This window comes from Stigmatopora argus, chromosome 5 (assembly GCF_051989625.1).
Source record: "Stigmatopora argus isolate UIUO_Sarg chromosome 5, RoL_Sarg_1.0, whole genome shotgun sequence".
Classification (NCBI taxonomy): Eukaryota; Metazoa; Chordata; class Actinopteri; order Syngnathiformes; family Syngnathidae; genus Stigmatopora; species Stigmatopora argus.
The window spans coordinates 6,991,498-7,013,682 of NC_135391.1; the positions used below are offsets into that span (position 1 = coordinate 6,991,498).

Below are 22,185 nucleotides of genomic sequence, written 5' to 3' on the forward strand. Positions count from 1 at the left end.
ATTATGGGAGGTGGTGGGAGTTTAGAAGCGGTACAAACACACTGAGACGGACTCCCTCTTCTTTCATCGTTCCTTTCTTCCATCGCCTTTCTTCTTTCTGCTGTAGCGCGAGAGGAGCGAGCTTTGTAGCTTAAGGGATTCACTCGAGCGGCCGTCATTATTTCTCCTCAGATGCCAGTCTGGCCTCCACCCCGCCACCATCGCTCCTTCCCTCAACCACACCCCTCCACCATCACCCCCTGCGCACAGCATTACACTAACAGACTGAAAACACTTTAATTTCCTGAACTCAAGGTCCATTGTGTAACAGGTGTACAATAATGATACCTGAATGATTCTCCCCCATGCTGAATAAGGAAGTGATTTTAAAATAGCCATTGCTAAGTAGAAATACATTTCCCCCAAAACTTTAGTGAGAAACATTTCCAATATTTTGTAGTCACAATTTTAAATTCTTCAGATTTTTTTGACTATCAATTTTGATAATAATGCAAATGATTGTAGCTATCAATCCAAATTACTGTGTGAGAGTATGAGAAATGCCATTTTTTTGCACAACTGTGACGTCATTGTACACAGTATATGAGCCAGAATCCCACCGACACACACCGTAACATCCGATACATCGGCATCACCTCGTGCCTCTCGTACTCATCCGATAAAAAGATATCCGTTTAGGCTTTAAAAGACACATGAAGAAAGGATGCCATGAAACCAGAGCAGGGAGAGTGACAAAAAGCAAGATGGTGAGAAAAAGAAAGAATGAAGGGAGGTGAAGATGAGGGGAGGGTGCAGTGGAGGGATGATTGGTACAGAAAAAGGAAGTCAATTATGTATTCTGAACCTGGCCGATGTAGTCCTCGGGGATCTGGCTTTGCACCTCAGGATCTGTAAATAATTGACAGATAATATTAATTGGCTTTGGATTAGTGAGCAAGCTGAGTATCACACATTAATATTTGATCAGAGGATGATAGGGACCCTGGCAGGGGATCCGAAGGGGCAGCTGAGGCTGTTTTGTTGATTAGGCATGATAAGCGAGGAGACAGAGGCAAGTAGTAGCAGCACCAGCGATAACAACAGTAGCTCTCCACGCACAAACGCAACGCACACATACACTGCAAATCGTAACACACAACAGTGGTCTCCAGGCTGCTAAATGCACTCACTGCTAGAAAACTGCCAACTCCTTATATTCCCACAAAGAATAAAGAAGGACAGGGGAGGAAAATAGAAGACTTCCGGAGTCCCTTTGATCGCTTTTGCCCCCCTTTCATTACGATGTTTAAGCACAGTCTTGCAGTCAGCTGAAGGTATTATGGCGTTTTTATGAGACAGCCCTACTAGGATAAAAGACAGACAATGCCTTTAAGGGAAGTGCCTCAAATGAACTAACTCATTGGTAATAATAATAGAGGTTGGCTTTTATTTATTTATTTATTTATACAGCACTATGAGGACCTGCGAGCTGCCATTTACATCCTTAAATGAGCACCTTTTTTTGGAAGACATATAGATATACATAGACATGCACAGAAAGAAAGCAGGACATTACCAGGACCTTTCAAAACACTTAGTATTTATATTTTCATTTTTTACGACCGTGGTCAAGCTAGCCACCAGCATGAAAATGTGCTCAAGTCAAACAGCCGTTAACGATAAAACTTTGACATGGGGTTAGGAGCGATCATAATGGAACACTTGTCATGGCCTAATGACCTTCATTCTTGAGTTACAGATACTACAAGTGAAAGGCACAGTTTTTTATGAGGAGCTGTGAAACAATAGCAGTTATAAAAAAACAAACATAAATCTGGCTAAAATTAACAGTAGAATATCTTCCCCTCAGCGGCAGCAGTGGAACACTGAGCGGGTAAAAATGAAAAACAAACAAGACAGATTTACGCAGCACAACAAGCTGGCAGACATATATGCACAATTAAACTCGTGGAGGCTAATTAAAGTGTTACTGGAATCACGCAGCTAGAGTGTGACAACATAATGAAAGATTGAAGAGGGGAGGTGAGGCAGGACCCTGGACCCCCTGCACCCCGCCCCTCTCTCTCTTTACTCTTTGACAACAATGCTACCTCATCCTCTCTTCACTTGCCACTCTCTCTCATCTACCATATGCTGCCATTTGTTTAGTCAAATCCCATTTAAGCGGCGAAGATCTATGACTGTGAGGCAGTGCTTTGCTCCGACTTGGATCACTCTCCATAGACGAATCGCCTGCTATTATTTATCATAGCCCGTGTCACTCGGCCAGAAGAGTCTCCAGGGAGTGGCCTTTTATTGGTTTTCTGCATCATTTGTCTGGTGATTACTGCTATCCACCCCTGAACCAAGGGAATAATCACAATATTTCAATTTAAAGATAGGATATAGGGCTGCTAGCTTGGAGACTTAAACAGTGTCATGCTGTGAAGAGGACTGTCTGGAACATGTGTGTATCTGAAAAGGGACAACAGTGAGGTGGCTTAGGAAATTTCCAGGAATGGTGTCACAAATATATATTTCAAATACAAACTACAACTTTCACCAGTGGGCCCTTAAGATTTTCCCAGTCTTATTAAACATGTTTTTTTTAATTCTTCTCATTGGATGATGCCCCTCAGATTGATGAATGAGAACACCACGACCTTGGACTTCAGCTGTCTTGAATACTTCAACCTTGGCTGATGTTGTCTTTTCACTTCTTTGGGCTTTACCTGGACTTACATGTTGCAACGATGTCTGTAACTGTCTGGAAAAGCAGAGAATGGCATGCCTTTTGCTTTAATTGATGCTCTAATATGATCTTAACGATTCATATTAACCAGGTGTTTTCAACACCTGAATTTAATCAACTAACTGAAATCACTGTTCTAAAATAAAGGTCAGGTTTCAGGGGAATGAAAACATACTATGTGAGGGAGGAAATGACAAAAGGGTTATTTCGTGGTATATTACAAAATATATTGTTCTACCTGAAATTGGGATAGGAGTTAAGAGTTGGGATTTGGGTTGGTTAGGATTAAATATGTGAGTTAATCCAGAAAAAAAGGGCTCTGACTCATTTTAAAAAGTCATTTTTTTCCAGAGTTAGAGTTAATATTATGGCCATTTCAGATAAAATTTCTGCCGCACTGCCACTGCGAAAACTTAGGTAAATATAAATGAATAAAAAAGACTGCCTTCTGTGAAATATTTAAGTGTTCATTTTGCAAAATGAAAATAAAAATAAAAAGACATTTCTGTCAATTTTTAATATGAATGCAAATGTTTTTCTACATACTTTAGCAGTACACAAGTGCAAGAGAGTCCAAATTTGTATGATTTGATAATTTGGTACGTTTGAGAAAATATCAAGAGAACACGTAGAGATCAAGCCGGGTATTGATTAAAGACAAATCTTTTAAGAGTGGAATGTCTGGGACTTATACATGGACTTTAAATCCCATTGCACCATTTCATGGAGTTTTAGCCTGCAGAGCTTATCCCCAGTATCTATCCCCTCTCATACCCTACTTGGCAAAAGGAGAAAGCGATTGCAATAAACAAGGGAATTGATGGGAAAGTTCCCAACGATTGTTGAACTCCTATGGAGTTTAATCTCTCAACAAAATTGCACATTGTAAAGTGCTTCGAAGCGTACTACCTTTAGGTGCATAGCTCTGATAGTTTGGGCACAACCCTGAACTTAGTTTAGGCTACTAAATCAGACCTGATCAGAACTGTGTCATAAAGAGAGCATGTCCTGGTACTTTAAATAGAATATTGGAAATTTTTTGAAACACCAAAGCATTTAGGAAAAATGCTAACTCCGAAAATCTCGGCTTCGTCATTTGGTAAATTTTATTAATAAGAATTTGGTGGCTGCAAACGTAATGGTTACTCTACAATGACTAGGCTACCAAACAGTGGACTATATATATTTCTTTATATGTATTTCTATTTGTCTTCATTCCAAGGGAGAGCTGAAGTCTGCAAAGCCATGGACCAGAGGGAGGGATGCTGTTGTGATCGACTCATACCCTTTGATCCCTGAGATGACCTGAGCCACCGGCTGGACGCTGAAAATGAACACACAAGAGACATGTGGGTACCAATCCATCACTCTCTAGTCCTGCATCAAATACTGCTGTTGTGTCCTTGTGTATTTGCTCTCAGAAACATTCATCAGCGCGTGAACATACTCATAAACAGTCCAATAGGGGGATAAAAATGGCATTATATATATTACATATATTTTTTTTTACCGTGTAATATTAATAAGAAAAATAAGTATAGGCCAAGAAGCTATGAAGAAAAATAAGAAATGGATTTTCGATTGGATTTGTGTTGTTTTGTTGTGGTTGATTTTATTCAACAGAGCAATCATCCCGAGAGAATATTACATCTTTAGTACCAAAATATTTAAAAGAACACTTTACGATCACTTCCTATTAAGGCTGGGAAGTAAATAGGCCTTTGAAATGAAGCCCTCAACTCAGAGCAGAGCAGTGTTGCCGACATCTGCCTTGCCCAGACAAGCCCAATGTGAACTGCAAGAAAACATTTGATTAATTTTCTTGTATGGTTTAAAATGGTGAAATGATATTTAGCAGTTTGAGTTTGTTTATTATGTTTCAAAGTATTAAAAAACCACAGTGTGGGATTTTCATGAATTTGTAGCAATTGGCCAGATGAAATTAAAATGTCCCTTTATCATTTTTTTGAATATTTTGATCAACCTGTGTATATATATATATATATATATATATATATATAAATATATATATATATATATATATATATATATATATATATATATATATATATATATGTATATATATATATATATGTAAATAAGTTTGAAACAATGATAAATATTAAAAAATATATCATAGTGGCATGAAGTGGAAATCTGTAAAGAATAGTAAATAAAAGACAAAAAATAAGTATATGTATGCATGCACCTTAGGTTTTCTGGTAGTATGAAAAAGTAGTCTTGATTATTTGCCAGTCTGTGGCTATTATTAAAGAAAGCATGCAGATAAAGTACAAAGTCAGGCTGAACAATGATTAATTATTTTTCGCTGTTTCATTAGAAGTTGCCCTCTACCAACTAAACTGTGTTTCAGACATACATTTGTTCTTGAAAAGGTGACAAATTACAAATGTGAACCTTGTCTTCATGCTTTGAGAATGGAATTTCATAACCAAAAAAAAAACCTGCATGATGAAAAGACTGCGGAACATCAAAGTGGTTTGCCCTCCAACAGAAAGGTTAAAAGTTTATTTTAAAGAGAGTTCCTCTCCGATTATTCACGCCTCGATTCTCATTAGCTGCTAGTTTTAATCAGATGTGCCATCAATTAGTTTGACTTTTCTGCGTTTTTGATGCTTTAAAGTTGGATGTCAAGGACACAAATCCCCCCTATAGAGTACTCACATGAGAGACAGAGTATGTGTACTTCCTATACTCAAAATTACCTGTTTCTTTACACTCACCTAAAAATGTGTGTGAGGGGGGCATGTATATATTTATATATAGGTTTAAACCTTTACGGAAAGTATAACTTTTGAATCGTGAATCCTCAAATTTACTACGCACTCAGTTTCGCAGGTGCCTAAATCCTCCGAAACATATATATACACTTGTGGTATCCTGTATTTTATTTAGAAATTGCCTTGCTAGAGTCCAATTAAAGTTCATTTTCCACCCTGTAACTTTTGGCACATATTTGCTTTCTACACCAGATGCCCTTCTTGACTCAACCCACACCTTCTTTATCCGGGGCTCAGCCAGCCAAGCTTTGGTATCACGGCACCGTCTGCGGATCAAACCCACTTTGTCTACATGAAAAATAACCTAATTTACCAGTGAAACATGAACCCTTTCATAAACATGATAAAACTGTTTTAAATCAACACATATGCCAACACTGATGACAGTAAAAGACATAAAGCGTGACACTCGAATGATATTTGAAATATAGAATGTACTGTCGTCATACCTGTCAACCTCTGCCGATAACTGCCCTTATAAATGATTATGATTCCCCTTACAAACCCCCAAAAAACCTTACAAACACCGTACGACTCGTACGGTGTTTGTAAGGTTTTTTGGGGGTTTGTAAGGGGAATCATAATCATTTATAAGGGCAGTTATCGGCAGAGGTTGACAGGTATGTGTAGTTCTTCCCCAAAGTATAGCATACTGTTACCCCTGTCCCCAATTATTAGAAAATGTTTAGAAAATGTATGAATGTCAACACATGCAGCTCAAGACAATGCAAATAGTGCAACTGCACAAAAATAAAAATAAACAACCTTGACAATTAAGGTCGAAGGTAAAATGACAACAACTACAAAAACCAGCATTGATTGATATGCAATGTTACAAAAGGTGCCGACAGTATGGCGATTGAATGAATGTTCCTTAGATTGGTAGCAGAGGCCAGAGGAAAGCCATCTGAGAGTTGAGGGAGCCAAAGGCTGTGCTGTCAAAGCCCTGTGATGCCTGGTGTCTTACACCCGCAGCAACTATACTGTGATCACACCCAGCCATCGACTTAGAGGCTTTCGATGAGCTCGAGAGAGCAGGAATTGGTGAAAGATGATGGGGGGTAGACATGAGCCTCTGTGTGTCGCAAAGGGTGCAAAGGACAGAGCAGGCGGTACTTGGATGGGAATAAAGGTCGAAATCCCTGACTGTGAAAACTGTCATGGCAGGGGAGATGTTCAGAATCCGTTTGCCTAAAAATATATTATTGAAGTCCTCTGGCGCATATAATTTAACACCCCAATGCCAGGGGAGATGAGTGAGAATTGAAGCGACTGCACCTTAACAAAGGCCATTCTCCTGGTTTCACACCAGTAGAAAACTACCAAGCAAGGTGCTCCTGCTAGTGTTAAGGGTGGCTTAGCGACCAGCCTGTTGTAGCAAAGCTGTACAAAAGGCATAAAGTCACATTCAAAGCTATTTCATTTTATAAACCTCTGGGGGGCTCCTATTCGTTTCTCTGGCATAGTTTATTCCGTTTGTTCTGCCTATGAAGTTATCTTTCATGAAAGCGACTGTCATTTTTATGACTTGGTGGAATATAAAAAAATGAGGTATATTGTGATAAATTTGGCTGAACATCTACTCATGCCATTGGCCCGCTACATGAATCTGGAATTAATGGTGGAACCTCTAAAGATCATTCAAAAATTGACTAAGATTTTTTAAAAATATCCCAATGAATGTGCACAAAACTTAGACAGATTTAAGTATTCCTAAACTTCATACAAAAAGTTAGTGTACCCAAAAAAATGTTGATTTTAATAAATAGTAGTACCGCGACCCTAATGAGGATAAAACAGTTCAGAAAATGAGATCAGAGATAATTGTAGTAATAAAGTACAGTGTAGTTGTGAATTAGCAATTTTTCAATGTATTATAATTTTTCTTATTTTAATTATCACAAAATATTCTTTCTATTTGTCTCTATTTAAGAGCAGTGTTAATGTTGAAACAGCATGTTGTTACTGGGACTCACAAAGAAAAAAAATGAAATCATGATTTTTCCAAGTGAACTTGCTGTTGTTTCAGCAGTGTTCTTCTCCAATGCAGCATTAAATTGGATTAATTTCTATACAGGACATTACAACGTTTAAGCACACGGCCATGAAGAGTACACGACAGGTGTGGGAAGCGAAATCGGGGCAGGTGATCCTAAGGCACGGTGAAAATCACACACGGACGACATTAAGAGCGAGTGAGTTTCGTACTGTATCTACAGTATACTGTTTGAATGATCCTGCAAAGCATACCCAGGCAGTTCTCTCTTGCAGCTTCAGTCATTCTTATTCATAAGGTCGACTGGGCACACAGCTCTTGACTGGCTCAAACCCAAGTCATTCATTCAATTCAGTCATGGGGTTTTGGAGGACTTTTGCTGCTGGGATTGCATTAGGAATAAGACCGCTGCCTTCTTTTGTCTCCTTTCTTTCCTTCCTTGTACCCTGTCTGAATCTATCCTGCATCTGTAAAACAGATTAGGACGTTGGGATGGAGGTTGCATTATGTCGTGAGGGGGCTTTACTGTAAGGTTTGCAGCAGTTCCCTTCCCTCTTTCTCTTCCCCCTTAATATACTACTTCACTCAAAAGGAACTAAATCTTTGTTAACGGAGAAACTACGAACTCACTGGGAGTTAATCAGAGTCAGTGCACCGCAAACCATTTGCATATGAATTGGATGTGGCTCTATACCAGGTCTCTTTATGTCATTCAGTCTGCCATGCCTCAGGCCGAGGTCCTCCTAGGTGTTATACTGCCATAGGTGCCTAGTTTGATTTATGGAGAAATATATGTGAGGAAAAACCCAATACATGAAACAGACCAAGCATGTACAAACATTACATATCTTGGATGTATCATTTAAACAATGTTTTCATTTCAATATAATTTCCAATCTACCTGCTATGTGCTTCTAATCGTGAGATGGGTTTTGCACATGTAAAAGAAGACCTGACATGAATGTTTTTTTCTTCAATTGCCATATATACTCCTAAGTGTTAATAAGCAAAAATCCTCATTTAAAGCTCAACTGCCTTCCTCCCTGATCAATATGGTTTCTCAGGCCGGGGCAATTGAGAATGGGAGGAGAAATGGCGTTCAGGAGAGTGTAAATCTGATGTGGAAATGTAGACTTAGTTGGAATTATCTATTTGAGAAAAGACCTTTTCACTTGTTTTGTTGGTTTATCCCCTAAACCCCATCTCACCCCCCAGCCTAAAAGCTTTTGACATCTTCATCTTGTTCACAGTGGGCAGCCTTTGTTTGTTCTGCTTGAAAAAGCCACCGGGGCTCAGCCCCCCTCTCTGTGGCACAAGTGTAGGACTTTGCCATGGCAAAGTGGGGGATTTCTCTTTCCTCCTACCCCCTCCTTTTTCACATAACTACAATATGGTCATTGTCTAGCAGTGAATAATGTGGCCACTCGGGCAGCATGGACTGCTCCTCGGGCTTTGACTGTGAACCAGCTCCTTTCTTCAGCGTGAAAGGACTCTAATCCATGTAAATATAAGACTCAGGGTACAGCTTGGTCGTGGTGAGGAGAGTGAGAGGAAGGAATGGAGGGGAGGGTCAGCAATTTAACCTTTGACCCAACAAATAAGAGGCATGTAAGTTTTAGAATTACTCTCCAAAGAGGGGCTCCTGTGGCAGAATGAGTTTCTTTTGTAATCTCGCAGTCTGGGTCTGATTGCAGGGACTAGCATGGGAGCGTCGTCCAAAACAAAATAGGCAAAAAACAGTGCTGCACTACTTAACAGCAACAAATAGACAATGCCAAACGTTTAGGGCTATTTATCTATTACCATTTCTTTATGGGATGCAGCTGTATCCACGGAAGTGTGTTGATTGTTAACATGAGGTGTTGTAATAATATCAATTCAAATGGGAAATATGAAATGAAACATCAGCCATTCATGTTCTTATGAATTCACCCATGTAATCCACCTCTAATCCAACGTCTGTGATGCTCTGAATCATCAAGAGTTCAGAGCTATTATTGTACCACATGCCACAGTAGCCACTGCATCACATGTGACCCAACATGCGTGCTCATAATTGTCAACATACAGTAATTTATGCAAGAATGTTGTAAAATCCCAATTAGGTTTTTGTTCAAATTGTGCAACCCATTTCGCCTATCACCTACCCTCTGAAATAAGCACATTCTATCCTCTTTTGTTTCTTGTGGGAGCTTTTTGTACTTCCATCATGATTGAAACATTGTTTTGTTTATTTATTTTCTAAGTCAAACTCGATTCCTAAAAATCGTGCTCATAATTGTCAACATACAGTAATTTATGCAAGAATGTTGTAAAATCCCAATTAGGTTTTTGTTCAAATTGTGCAACCCATTTCGCCTATCACCTACCCTCTGAAATAAGCACATTCTATCCTCTTTTGTTTCTTGTGGGAGCTTTTTGTACTTCCATCATGATTGAAACATTGTTTTGTTTATTTATTTTCTAAGTCAAACTCGATTCCTAAAAATCGTGGTCTCGGTGAGGTTTGGTCTAGGGCACATGTGTCAAAGTGGCGGCCCGGGGCCGAAATCTGGCCCGCCGCATCATTTTGTGTGGCCCGGGAAAGTAAATCATGAGTGCCGACTTTCTGTTTTAGGATCAAATTAAAATGAAGAGTTTAGATGTATATTAAATTTCCTGATTTCCCCCTTTTAAATAAATAATTGTAATTTTTTAATCAATTTTTTTCTGTATTTTTAGTTCAAAAATCATTTTGTAAAATCTAAAAATATATTTTAAAAAAGCTAAAATAAACATTGTTTTAGATCTATAAAAAACTGAATATTCAGGGATTTTAATCCAGTTCTTTTAATCCATTTATTAAAAAAAAGATCTAAATATTATATCTAGAATGGTCCGGCTCACATGAAATCGAGTTGACGTTAAGGCGGCCCGCGAACCAACCCGAGTCTGACACCCCTGGTCTAGGGCATATTTTTTGTCCTGACCACAACATATGCCACAAAATCACAACTAAAGATAGAGTACTACTTAATTAACCTGTATGCTTGTTTTCCCCAAATGATGGAAAATAGTTGGTATAAAACTCCCCACAAATAGGAAAACAAGGAATAGAATTGCGGCTAGATACTTGCCATTAACTCTGAAACATTCAAAATGAATTTCTTAGTCATTTCCATAGCAGTTAATATAATGTTCAGTAATATCTGTTTCAATTCCGTGGGGATTACACACACACAGACACACTACCACCTCGTACTTATCCATGAAACCAGATGATGCTGTGATTCTTTTTTTAGAGAGTTCTGATAAGAACCACTACTGCTCTCATACAGTGGAGGCTGATATCTAAGGGACGCAGGTGTGATGTTTAAACTTCTGTTTTTGTATCCTTGTGAGAGCTTGCTTCTAATGCATGTATTCAAAGTTTATGAGACTGGGTGGATTGTGTACGTACACCGATTAGGTGATCTACTTCTTCCCTTTCATGTGTTTTTAGTCTTGTCTGCTTTGTTCCCCTTCTTAATTACGGCGGAGCTCTCCTCAGAGAGCTTGTAACCTTCTCCCCCACTTCCACAGCAGCATCCCATTAAGGCCACACACCCGATAGCTTACCACCTTCATGCAAAATACAATTAAAAATGTGGGCGAGATCAAAAAGATGCCAGGAGCTTGACGAGGGTGATGCTTTTCTGAGAGATGCAGATTTGTGCTATTGATGGTTGCCTTGTTTGTAAATCATTATGAGACAGGGCGTAATATGCAGCATCAGCATTTTAGTCGTTGACAAACCCAAACACGCGCACTTTTCCTCAAAGTGTTTTCAGATAGTTGTTCACGTTGTTAGTTTATTAGTTTCACAGTGGTCATTAGAGCTGGTGTTCACTGGCATGTTGTTTGTAGATTTAGCCAATTAAACAGTGTTGCAGTCCACTAAGCACCAGCAATATCTGATCATCTTTCTGAAACTTTTAGGAAATCAGCTCATAATTCAATGAAGTGCTGTCCTTCATGAGAGAGCACGCACAAAATTTTGCATGTATTACTATCAATATAACTAATAGATAAATTTGGAGACTCTAAATAAATAGAGCTGGCTGGACCTGATTCTAATCAGAAATTCACTCCTCTCTCTCAGTTTTGTCTGATTCTGTAGTGCAAAAGCCTCCAACAGTTTTCAAGAAATTGTCATCTTAACCAATGCATTATTTTGCATTATTCAAGAAAGTTACATGATTTAAATTCTGTTCTAGTATCCATTTTAGCATCCTAAACATAATTTGAAAAATAATAAATGAATCTTGCAGACTTTCACCAGGTTCACTTATTAGGTTTCAAATTGATTTTCATAGCCTTTCAAAATTTTATATATAATACTTTGAAATAAGACATGTAGGTTTATGATTAATTGATATTGATGGCAAAAAAGAGAAGAGCCGTTTCCCTTCCCTTATCTGCACAGAGTAGAGCGACAGAGGAGTGTGAGAGAGAGAGAGAGAGAGAGAGTGAGAGTGAGAGTGAGAGTGAGAGTGAGAGAGTGAGAGAGAGAGTGAGAGAGAGAGTGAGAGTGAGAGTGAGAGAGAGAGTGAGAGAGAGAGAGTGAGAGAGAGACAGTGAGAGAGAGAGAGAGAGAGAGATTACAAAACCTGGTTTAACTTTTGTTTGATTTATATCACATGATAAAAACGAGTTTCATATTTTCAAGCAAAATTCCTCGCAAAATGAACTCTCAACCTTCAGATATGTGTATCCTCAAAACCTGACTGATGACACGAGCAAATGCCCCTCATCCTTAAAATTCTTCAAGCGCCATTCAATATCATATTTCATACACGCCTGCAGACATGCCCTCTCCCGCTATGTTTAATGTATAAAGCCAGCCCTATAGCAGCTAGAAATTTCAGACGATAAATATGCATGTATTCAATTAGGGGTATTAGACCTGGTGGTTTGCATAAGGATTTAGGAGCTTAACATCATATTTGTACTACCTCACAATAGCCTAAATGCGAGCTTTTATGTGAGGAGGGGGTGACAGCAAGTATTTTTCAAAAAAAAAGGCCAGGAGCAGAAAATGATTTGAAACACACAACTGTGAGTTATTACACAGTTTTAACCCATAAATGTGCAGCAAACACACTCTGTCATTAAAGTTGACTGGCTGGATTCAAATGACCTATTACAAGATTACTTACAGATTTTATTTGTGAAGAACAAAAGGCCAAGCGGTGATGCGATAACCTATCATTTATGCGTACTTGTTCAAACCTCTCTGTGTCAGTACTGATGACCAGGTCCACTTGTCCCCGCCCAATTAAGAGCAGAGAGCTAATTAGAAGGAGTGGATCTGCCAATTTTGATTTTGAAGTTCCTGTTGCTAAAACAATTGCTTACTGTCTACTCACATATGTACAGATGACAATTAAATCAAGTTATATGCATGACTGATATATATATATATATATATATATATATATATATATATATATATATATATATATCATATATATATATATATATATATATATATATATATATATATATATATATAAATATATATATATATATATATATATATATATATATATATATATAAATATATATATATATTTGGGTGTGTGTATTTACGTGTGTGTGTTTTAGTGACTGAAGTTGGTTTTGTGACATTAAATTGAAACACTCCGGACCTCCACTGTCTATGCAATAGCTATTAAACATTCATTATACCATCTAATTTTACATTGATGTAATTATAATTATTATTATGAAGATGATTATTATTCATATTATTTTTAGGTCGTATTAAAAATAAAAAAATGGGCCAGTTTTAATGTGTTTTAAGGCTACACTCTTCAATAGTGTACAATTTTTGCAATAGAAACTAAAATAAAATAAAACCTGAAATGAAATTTAAAAGAAATTGTGGGTGGGTGGGGGTTTTAATGAAAGAAAAGCACGGGGAATTAATCATCCAGCAAGTATTGCTGCCATAGAGAGGTTGCTTGGAGAAACTTTCTCTGGCTGATGTGCGTCACCACTCCAAAAAGGTCCCAACAGTTTTTGCTGAGACTTTTATTTGGAGCTACAGTTGGCGGTGTGTGTGGGGTTGGAGACATGCGGCTCGGAGCGCTCGTTCCTCAAACTAGGAGCGCTTGGATGACGGCGGCTCAGCCAATGAACACGACCCCTGCGTCGTGACGCAACCGGGCCTCGTTGATAAGGAGCAGGGAGTCCAAAGTGGACGTGAGAAGGAGGCTCGGCGGTTAGTTGGGGGTGGGGGGGCTGAGGAACGCGCAGAGACACCTCCTCCTCCTCTTCCTCTTGTGCGCACATGGTATGCGGCCTCTCTGGCAGGAGACGTAAACAGACAACCGTGAAGGGAAGAAGGGACTCTATGATGCAAAATATTTCATTTTCCAATGTGTCAACTATATGTCGCTTGACATAACAGCTTGGACTGTTGAAGCTGAAGGAGAGAAAGGACGCACGTTGTCATATCATTTGGATTGTTTATTTTCTTTTTGAATTATTCTTTGTTTATTTGTTGTTGTTTTTTTTTTTAATTGGGAGATGCAGGGAGTCTCCATTTCTCATTTTTCACCTGCATACAGTCGTTTTATAACCTGGAGCGAAGGGGAGAAATTTTGAGACTGTCTTGGAGGGGGACATCGGGACCAAGAGAGCTACATAACCCTGTTGTGTGGTACGTTTATTTCATGGCAGAATTGTTTTTTGACATTTCTCATAGAAATAGAAATATCACCTCGAAGACAAAATTCTCCATATTCACTTCTCATTTCGAATTATTCATCTGTCAGAGAATGAATGGTATCCGGGAAAGTGTTACCATTGGCAGATGATATACTGAGGAGAACACGTGTCCAATTCCTCCCTCATTTTTTTCCATCCTGATCTGGATTTTTTAACTTCTCACGTAAACGAGGAAAAAAAAGCCCAAGAAAAGAAAGGATCCGAACTGCGAGTGTTTTTATTTTTTTTGAGCCGAGTTTTTCTTCTGATGGACATCTTGGCTTTTAGATCTGAAGAGAATAGTTATAATATTCTCCCATCGGCGGCAACCATGCTTTTCCACGGCCTCCCCGGAGGCGACGTGCACGGCGTGGTGGAAGAAATGGACCGCAGAGGAAAGAGCGAATCAGCGGCCATCAGCTCAGCCATCGATATGGGCGAGTCGGAGACGGTGAGGGTCATCTATTTCATTCTATTTGGCTTGTTAGGGAACACTGTATAACGGCCTGGGGATGTGTGGCACTCGGGATTCGTACTTGGTTTCAATGCATAAGGGGAGTATGAAATTATTGTTGCTGTATGAAGAAGTGATGGCTTTAAAAGCATCAAACTTTAGATTCAGAATGGGAAAGGCTAAAAGTATAATTTACTCACTTCAATCTTAGGTTTGGCCAACGAAGTAATGCAAAAGTGTCGTTATATGTAGTAGTAATAGTGTAGTAATAGTAATTATATTGACAGTAATAACAATAGATCGATTATGAAAAATAGAACGTGCATATTTGAATTTTGCAAAGAGTTAAAACGCTTGAAAGGTATTTAAAGCTCCAATTTTTAAAAGAAAACTATTTAAAAACTATAATCAGTGAAATGTTTAAATAACGACCTTAAAAAAATAAATATTTTCTTTCAGAACACATGGACAATTCACAAACTTAAATGCGAATTATTTATAATGAGTATAAATATCATTGAATCTAACTGTGCATCCAATTTCCAAATAACCTTTTTTTCTATCGTTTGTACACGTGTACTGTTTCAATATTAAATGATTACGAAAATAATGATTGTATTCATCAGAATACTAGTACATATCAACTCTAGTTATGTTAGTCTTTTGACAGCGTTAACGTTTACTGTATTTAAGGTCAGAGTTGGAATTTTTCAAGAAATCTCGAACGAAAAGATGACCATGATTGCCTTTTTGTGGATGTTGCAAACCCTTGACTGTATGCTGACCGTGTCCTCGTGTCTTCTCCCCCGTGTGACTGCAGGGCATGCCGTGCATAACAACCGAGCGCGTGGCCTTGTGCGCAGGCTGCGGGAGGAAGATCGCCGACCGCTACTACCTGCTGGCCGTGGACAAGCAGTGGCATATGCGCTGTCTCAAGTGCTGTGAGTGCAAACTCAACCTGGAGTCTGAACTCACCTGCTTCAGCAAGGACGGCAGCATCTACTGCAAGGAGGACTATTACAGGTAGGAGGCCCACAGAAGCTCCATGCACTCACAAGAGAGGCTGTTCAACTGGATTGAAGGAAGAAATTTCATACTGTTGTGGACCATCTATAGTTTTATGTAAGAGAGAATACATTGTGAGAAAAAAAACAAATATATCAACAAACATCTTAGAATCCATATTCTATATAATTATATATATATATATATATATATATATATATATATATATATATATATATATATATATATATATATATAGTGTGTGTGTGTGTGTGTGTGTGTGTGTGTGTGTGTGTACTAATGTGTACAGCCAAATAAATGTGTGACTTTATTTTAGTTAGATTATTTTTTTTAGGAAATGGGGAAAATATTTACTCATAACATAGACATATTTATGGACACAACCGGTGTGCCTATGTTTATTTGTATTGTACATATGTATTTATTTGAGTGTTTATTTTTAGTAGAAAGTATAGTGCAACAAAACTTTGTTCTGCGTCGATTCGATAGTTGCATAGAGTTGTGTTTAGAGCCGTGGGGGGATGCCTCAAGTGTGTGTGTGAGTGTGTGAGAGAGTGTGTGTCCAGCCGCTGATGGGGTTATGTGTTGCCCGCAGAAGATTTTCGGTGCAGAGATGCGCAAGGTGCCATCTCGGTATTTCTGCCTCGGAGATGGTGATGCGAGCCCGGGACCTGGTCTACCACCTCAACTGCTTCACCTGCACTACTTGCAGCAAGATGCTGACCACCGGGGACCACTTTGGCATGAAGGACAATCTGGTGTACTGTCGGCTGCACTTTGAGACGCTCATCCAAGGGGACTATCAGACACATTTTAACCACGCAGATGTGGTGCTGAACAAAGGCCTGAGCCCGGCCAACACGCTCGGACTATCCTACTTTAACGGGGTGGGAACAGTGCAGAAAGGCCGGCCAAGGAAGAGGAAGAGCCCTGGACCCGGAGCAGAGCTGGCAGCTTATAACGCAGGTAAAATAAATAAATAAAATAAAATAAAATAAAAAAAGATTCCTTGAGAAAACACGTTAATTTTATGTTTAAAAAAATATTTTTTGGTTTGTTATGTTATCATCATTATTTTTGTTATTATTTAACGAGTTTTAATTGCTTGTTTTAATTATATTCTTGTGCAGAGGCAGGGCAAAAGGAGATATCACGCTTATTCTAGTAGAATTTGCATTGTTCATTGTCAACGTTGTAAACGGTGTTTAAAAAAAACCTTATTATTTACGGTTCCCTGGATCAAACAGTCATCTTCTGCCTTCAGAATGATCGAAAAATATATATATTCTTAGATGTGTCATAATGGACCTCTTTCGCAGTTTTTTTTAATAAGAACGAAAGAAATAACCACCAATAGAATCAAACTGCCGAATAAATGTAATCGTGTGTAAAACACTCGTCCAAAGTTCACGTGACAAAAACTTAGACACACACAAGCTTTAGTAACATGAAATTTTAATGGTGAATCCAAAATCCAAATCCACTTCTGCTCAATGGAAATGGAAAATCTTCTTTAGTTTGTTAGAGCGTTAACCTGTCGTCTTTGGTATTATAAACGGAACTTTTTTTGATGTTCAGCCATTTTTCACCCTTTCCACTTGTCTGGCTCTATCGACATCTGCAGACCCCCTACCTCCCTTATGCACCCCCACCCACACACATACACACACACTACTGAGGACCCTAGTGCATTGGGAAGGGGCCAAACTCCCAGAAAGATCATTGTGTGTGTGTGTGTGTGTGTGTGTGTGTGTGTGTGTGTGTGTGTGTGTGTGTGTGTGTGTGTGTTTTGTGTTCACTGGACAAGAGAACAAGCTCACACAGTTTTTTTTTCCTTTTTGCTTAGGGCTTTAAAGTTATTACCTCGTTTTTTTTGTTTAAAACAGAACCTAAAACAACATTACTGAGCAAGAAGTCATCGATTTCTCATGCTGTAATTGAGATTTTGATTGGATATTTGTTTAGATTGAAATCAGACCTAAAATAGGTATGAAAAACTCAAGCATATGCTGGAAAGAAACTATTCGATAGGATGACAGTAAAGATGCAGCGCGCCCTCTTCTGTTTTCAACCAGAAATCACAGCCAACTTCACCTGTAGAGCATATTTTGGTACAAGCAATGTGTATGGATCAAATTCTTGATGGGAGACGAGGCTCAGGGTGGCAGGACAAAGATACCACATTCACAGATTGTGTCTTGGTCAAAAAATATTGCAGCATATGCTATTTCTTGAAAGCAGCATTTGTTCTGCGTGCTTTGTATGCAGTAATTAAGAGAAGTGTTATTCTGATGCCTTTCACTCACTTGATATTCAATATTTGCAGCGTTGTGATATTGAACACGAACTGTTATGAACGCAGCAACACTTTGGCCATTGCCAAGAGATTTGCAGACTAGGATAAGTACACACACACGTGTGTGTACGTACTAAAAAGCCTGGCAAGCACCTCTTCCTGGTAAAGACAGACATCAGCAAGGTTGACAAGGGGGCCTATAACAAATGTTATCGTCACTGTCGAGTTTGATCTGATTGTTTTTGTTCTTTAAATAACAGTCATTTAATAGCAATTCCTTGAAATGGGGAAATTACAGGGTTGTTGCTGCTCACATTTACATGAAGACGGATTGAGGATAATTGATGAATAAATACTCAAAACACCCATTGATGGAAATAAGAGTGTTGTTGCTGTAGTTGCAATTAAACCAAAATGTAATGTGAAAGGAATCGATAAATAAACTCCAAATGATGATGATTAATGATCAGATGACTGTTGGCGCTGTGTAATCATATCCTCCTCTTGTTCCCTGCTGGCCTGCAGCACTGAGTTGCAATGAGAATGACAGCGAGTCCATGGACAGGGACTCCCAATATAGCAGCAGTCAGAAGACCAAGCGAATGAGGACGTCCTTCAAGCACCACCAGCTGAGAACCATGAAGTCCTACTTTGCCATCAACCACAACCCAGACGCCAAGGACCTCAAACAGCTCGCTCAGAAGACAGGCCTCACCAAGCGGGTCTTACAGGTAAACACACACTCTCAATCAATTCACAGAAATAGACTACCAATCTGCTTGGGTTTATATTAACAACATGAGATGTCTGAACTCGTCCCAACAAAGACTTCTTGCTGTTCACTTATTGATTTGATCCCAAAAGTGACTAGAGATCAACAAAAATAAGATGGCGTCCAAAGGTAGAATCTCACAAATTGCTGATGTCTATGGGTTCTAGTCGAATATTAAAATTAGGATTATTTTTTGAATTTTGGTTATAATTTAAAACCTATGAATTCAATAGTCTTTGTAATCACTCTCAAATTTAAATCACAAGTGTTGACTTCAATGACATCTTAATTTTTCTATTTCATCCAAATCCATTGTGGGAGTATGTAAAAGAAATATTAGAGTCATGCATAAATTAGAAACAATTTTGGACTTAATTGTATAACACAGAAGTGGGTGGAATAAGTGCTTTGTATTCATAATCTTATGGGAGAAACGGCACTCTTAAATATTTATGTTTTACATCTCTTAATAATAATAATAATAACTTAAAATGAAGTGTGACTGCAGTATAAATTAGAATTTATCTGAAAGTGAAATCGTAAAATATATCAAGGGAATAAGTGATGTGATGAGAAAAGAGGGATGAAAAACAAAAGCTGTTTAATGTAACAGAAGAGAGAGATTACAACAGAATTCCACAGACGAGAAGGAAAATCATCACGGGGACGAGACAATTTGACAATTCAACCGACTGTTTTAATTAACGCTTGGCGAAGACAAAGCAGTCGTTTTGCTTTGATGCTTTCCAGTTTTCACGCCTGCTATTTCAGCTGATGTGTTGCTCCCCCTGCTCGTTTCCCACGGCTGCATACATGATTCCATCACATGCACTCAGCGGCGCGCAGGCTGATGCCTCCCCAAGTAGACTTTGGAATATAGGAACAGGAGGAATATACTTTGAGGAAAATAATAAAAAGTAGGAAAGATCACTTCCTTTTTTATGGGAAAGACCCTAAGCATCATTTCGCTTAGCAGGCAATGTCCATAATAAAGGGCCTGATCACAGTTTCACCAACAAATGAATAATCAGTCAAATAATTTGCAATGTTCCAAGTTTTTGTTAAATTTGTTCAATACTATTAGTGAATGTGCTGGTTGTTTTGAATTGAAACTGACCATAGTGGCCGTGTATGATTCAATGAGATTGAGATCCACTCGGTTATCACAAGTTATAATTGCTGTCTTTAATCAAGTCAAGATTCTTCACATAAAATCGTTTTTTTTAATTTAGTGTATCAAACTGGGCACCAGAGTCGTGTTGGTGAATTAAAATTTCAAAGCACTGCACAACAGAGAATCGCCGGAGGTGTCAAAACGGATTTCCGCTTGATGCAGACAAACCTTTATTTGACAGTTTCATATTTGGATGAAGCGAACCCATTGTGTATTCTTAAAGAGATTTTATGCCAGCAATCCTTTGTTATTAAAGGGTATACATTTGTTTTTGAGAAACAGTTACAAAGACTATTCTTCCGACAATCGGATGACCTGGAAAATTTGTGTCAAGTCTGCGATGACATGTTGTTTTCTCTTTGAAGAGATTTGATTTATTTTGCTTAGTGACTAGGTTGATGAGTAATCAGAATACGTGCATGCAACAATGGGTTAGCATTTTTGAAAAGCATGCCATTTTCATACTTGATTAAACAGCCCATTTACTTTACAGCCTTTATTATAGAGGCTTCATTCATTAGTTTCCCCATTTCAAAAGTATGAATGTATTTTTATGTTAATTGTCTTCGTTTGAAAGAAAGGTACACCAGGTAAAAAGGCTAAATCACTATTTTCTATTCACTACTTGCATTTGTCAAGGTTATTTTTTGATTCATCAAACCTGGTTTCCACTTGTGCTGAACATTAATTATATTTGCTGTACAAAAAGCTTCAAAATCAAAACACGCAAACAAATACATGTACTGTATTTTCCAGGCTATAAGTCGCCCTTTATTTCATAGTTTGGCTTGGGGTGCGACTAATATCCAAGTTTATTTATGTATTTTTTTCCTCTCGTACCACTGATAAGCTGTTATATTGTTTTTAGGCTATAGTTGTCTGAAAAACTGTTATGTTAATGGTTGCCTATTTAGTCTGTTGTTACTTTAGCGTATGTTTGGTTTTGGTTTCTGATCAAAAAAACAAAATTGCGACTTATACTCCAGTGCGACTTATATATTGATTTTTCCTCTTTATTGTGTATTCTTTGGCTGGTGAGACCTATAATCAGAAAAATAAGGAATATAGAAAGCACTACCTTTATGATTTTTTTCACAGTATTATGACAATATTGACAACAATCTATGTGAACACAGTTAACATATATATCCTATACATGGGGCTGTTCACCAAATTATTTTATTGAACGATATCATATTTATTTCTTGGCAGGTGTGGTTCCAAAACGCTAGGGCCAAATTCAGGAGGAATCTTTTGAGACAAGAAAGCACTGGTGGAGACAAGACTTCCGACGGATCCACACTGCAGGGTGGCACGCCGTCAGGGCCAGCCTCTGAAATATCAAATGCCTCCATGAGCCCTTCCAGCACCCCCACCACCCTCACAGACTTAACCAACCCTACAATGCCCACAGTCACCTCTGTGCTCACCTCAGTCGGGGGCGGCATGGACGTCCACGAGTGTAGGAGCCCATCACAGACCACACTGACTAGCCTTTTCTGATGGACAGTTGTTTGACCACAACCACACTCCCTCCGCTACGCCCTGCTGAATCTTAAAACAAACTTGACTCCTTTGAACATTAAGAGTAGAAAAATGAAAGAAAAAGAAACACACACAAAGAAGAAAAAGGTTCCATTTTTTATCTGAGCCTATTGGATACTTGGCATAATGAAACAGTCAAGCCTCACAGATGGAACTGTTGTTGTTATTTAGATGTTGTTGTCTTGTTAAGAACTGAAAAGACTTGATTTGCATTTTTCAATGTTTACAGAAAGTGACGAAGGGGAGTAAAAACTGCTTAATTTTTGGAATACATTTTTTCCAACACAGTATTTATGTTGTTGTAAAAGAGTCATTGTTAGATGGATTGTAATTTTTGTTTTCTTTGGGAAAATCTGAGATTAAACACAGGTTACAGTACCCTCTCACTGCAATATGCCTATAGTCTATTTTGTCTAACAGAAGCACAAAATCACACGTGACTGATTCGTGTCAGGAGAGAAAATGGCCTACGTGGCTTATGTGTAATGTGTGCTTGGGCGCATTTCCAACGTTTACTTGTGCTTGTTTTTCATTATTAGTTACAGAAACACACATCATGGAAAATTTACTAACCTAGTATTCTTTCTACTTTTCTGACATTAGAGCTTTGACTAAATCCCAAAGTTGCCCTCATGTGCATATATGTAGCAAAACTAGT

General features: G+C 38.4%; 1 protein-coding gene across 6 annotated transcripts in view; it reads left to right on the plus strand.

Moving 5' to 3' along the window:
• lhx2b (LIM homeobox 2b) overlaps positions 1-21,919 on the plus strand; it is a 54,055-nt gene extending 32,136 nt beyond the window's left edge. For 3 of the 6 annotated variants that reach the window (XM_077601432.1, XM_077601434.1, XM_077601435.1), the window contains 6 exons: positions 3,954-4,080; positions 14,549-14,711; positions 15,535-15,737; positions 16,336-16,706; positions 18,562-18,767; positions 21,195-21,919. In XM_077601432.1, coding sequence (XP_077457558.1) covers positions 14,592-14,711; positions 15,535-15,737; positions 16,336-16,706; positions 18,562-18,767; positions 21,195-21,485 — 1,191 coding nt within the window. In that variant the 5' untranslated portion in view covers positions 3,954-4,080; positions 14,549-14,591 and the 3' untranslated portion in view covers positions 21,486-21,919. Of the gene's footprint in view, positions 1-3,953; positions 4,081-13,631; positions 14,712-15,534; positions 15,738-16,335; positions 16,707-18,561; positions 18,768-21,194 lie in introns of those variants that run through there. The other 3 variants (XM_077601431.1, XM_077601430.1, XM_077601429.1) reach the window with 3 other exon arrangements.
• The last annotated feature ends 266 nt before the right edge of the window (positions 21,920-22,185 follow it).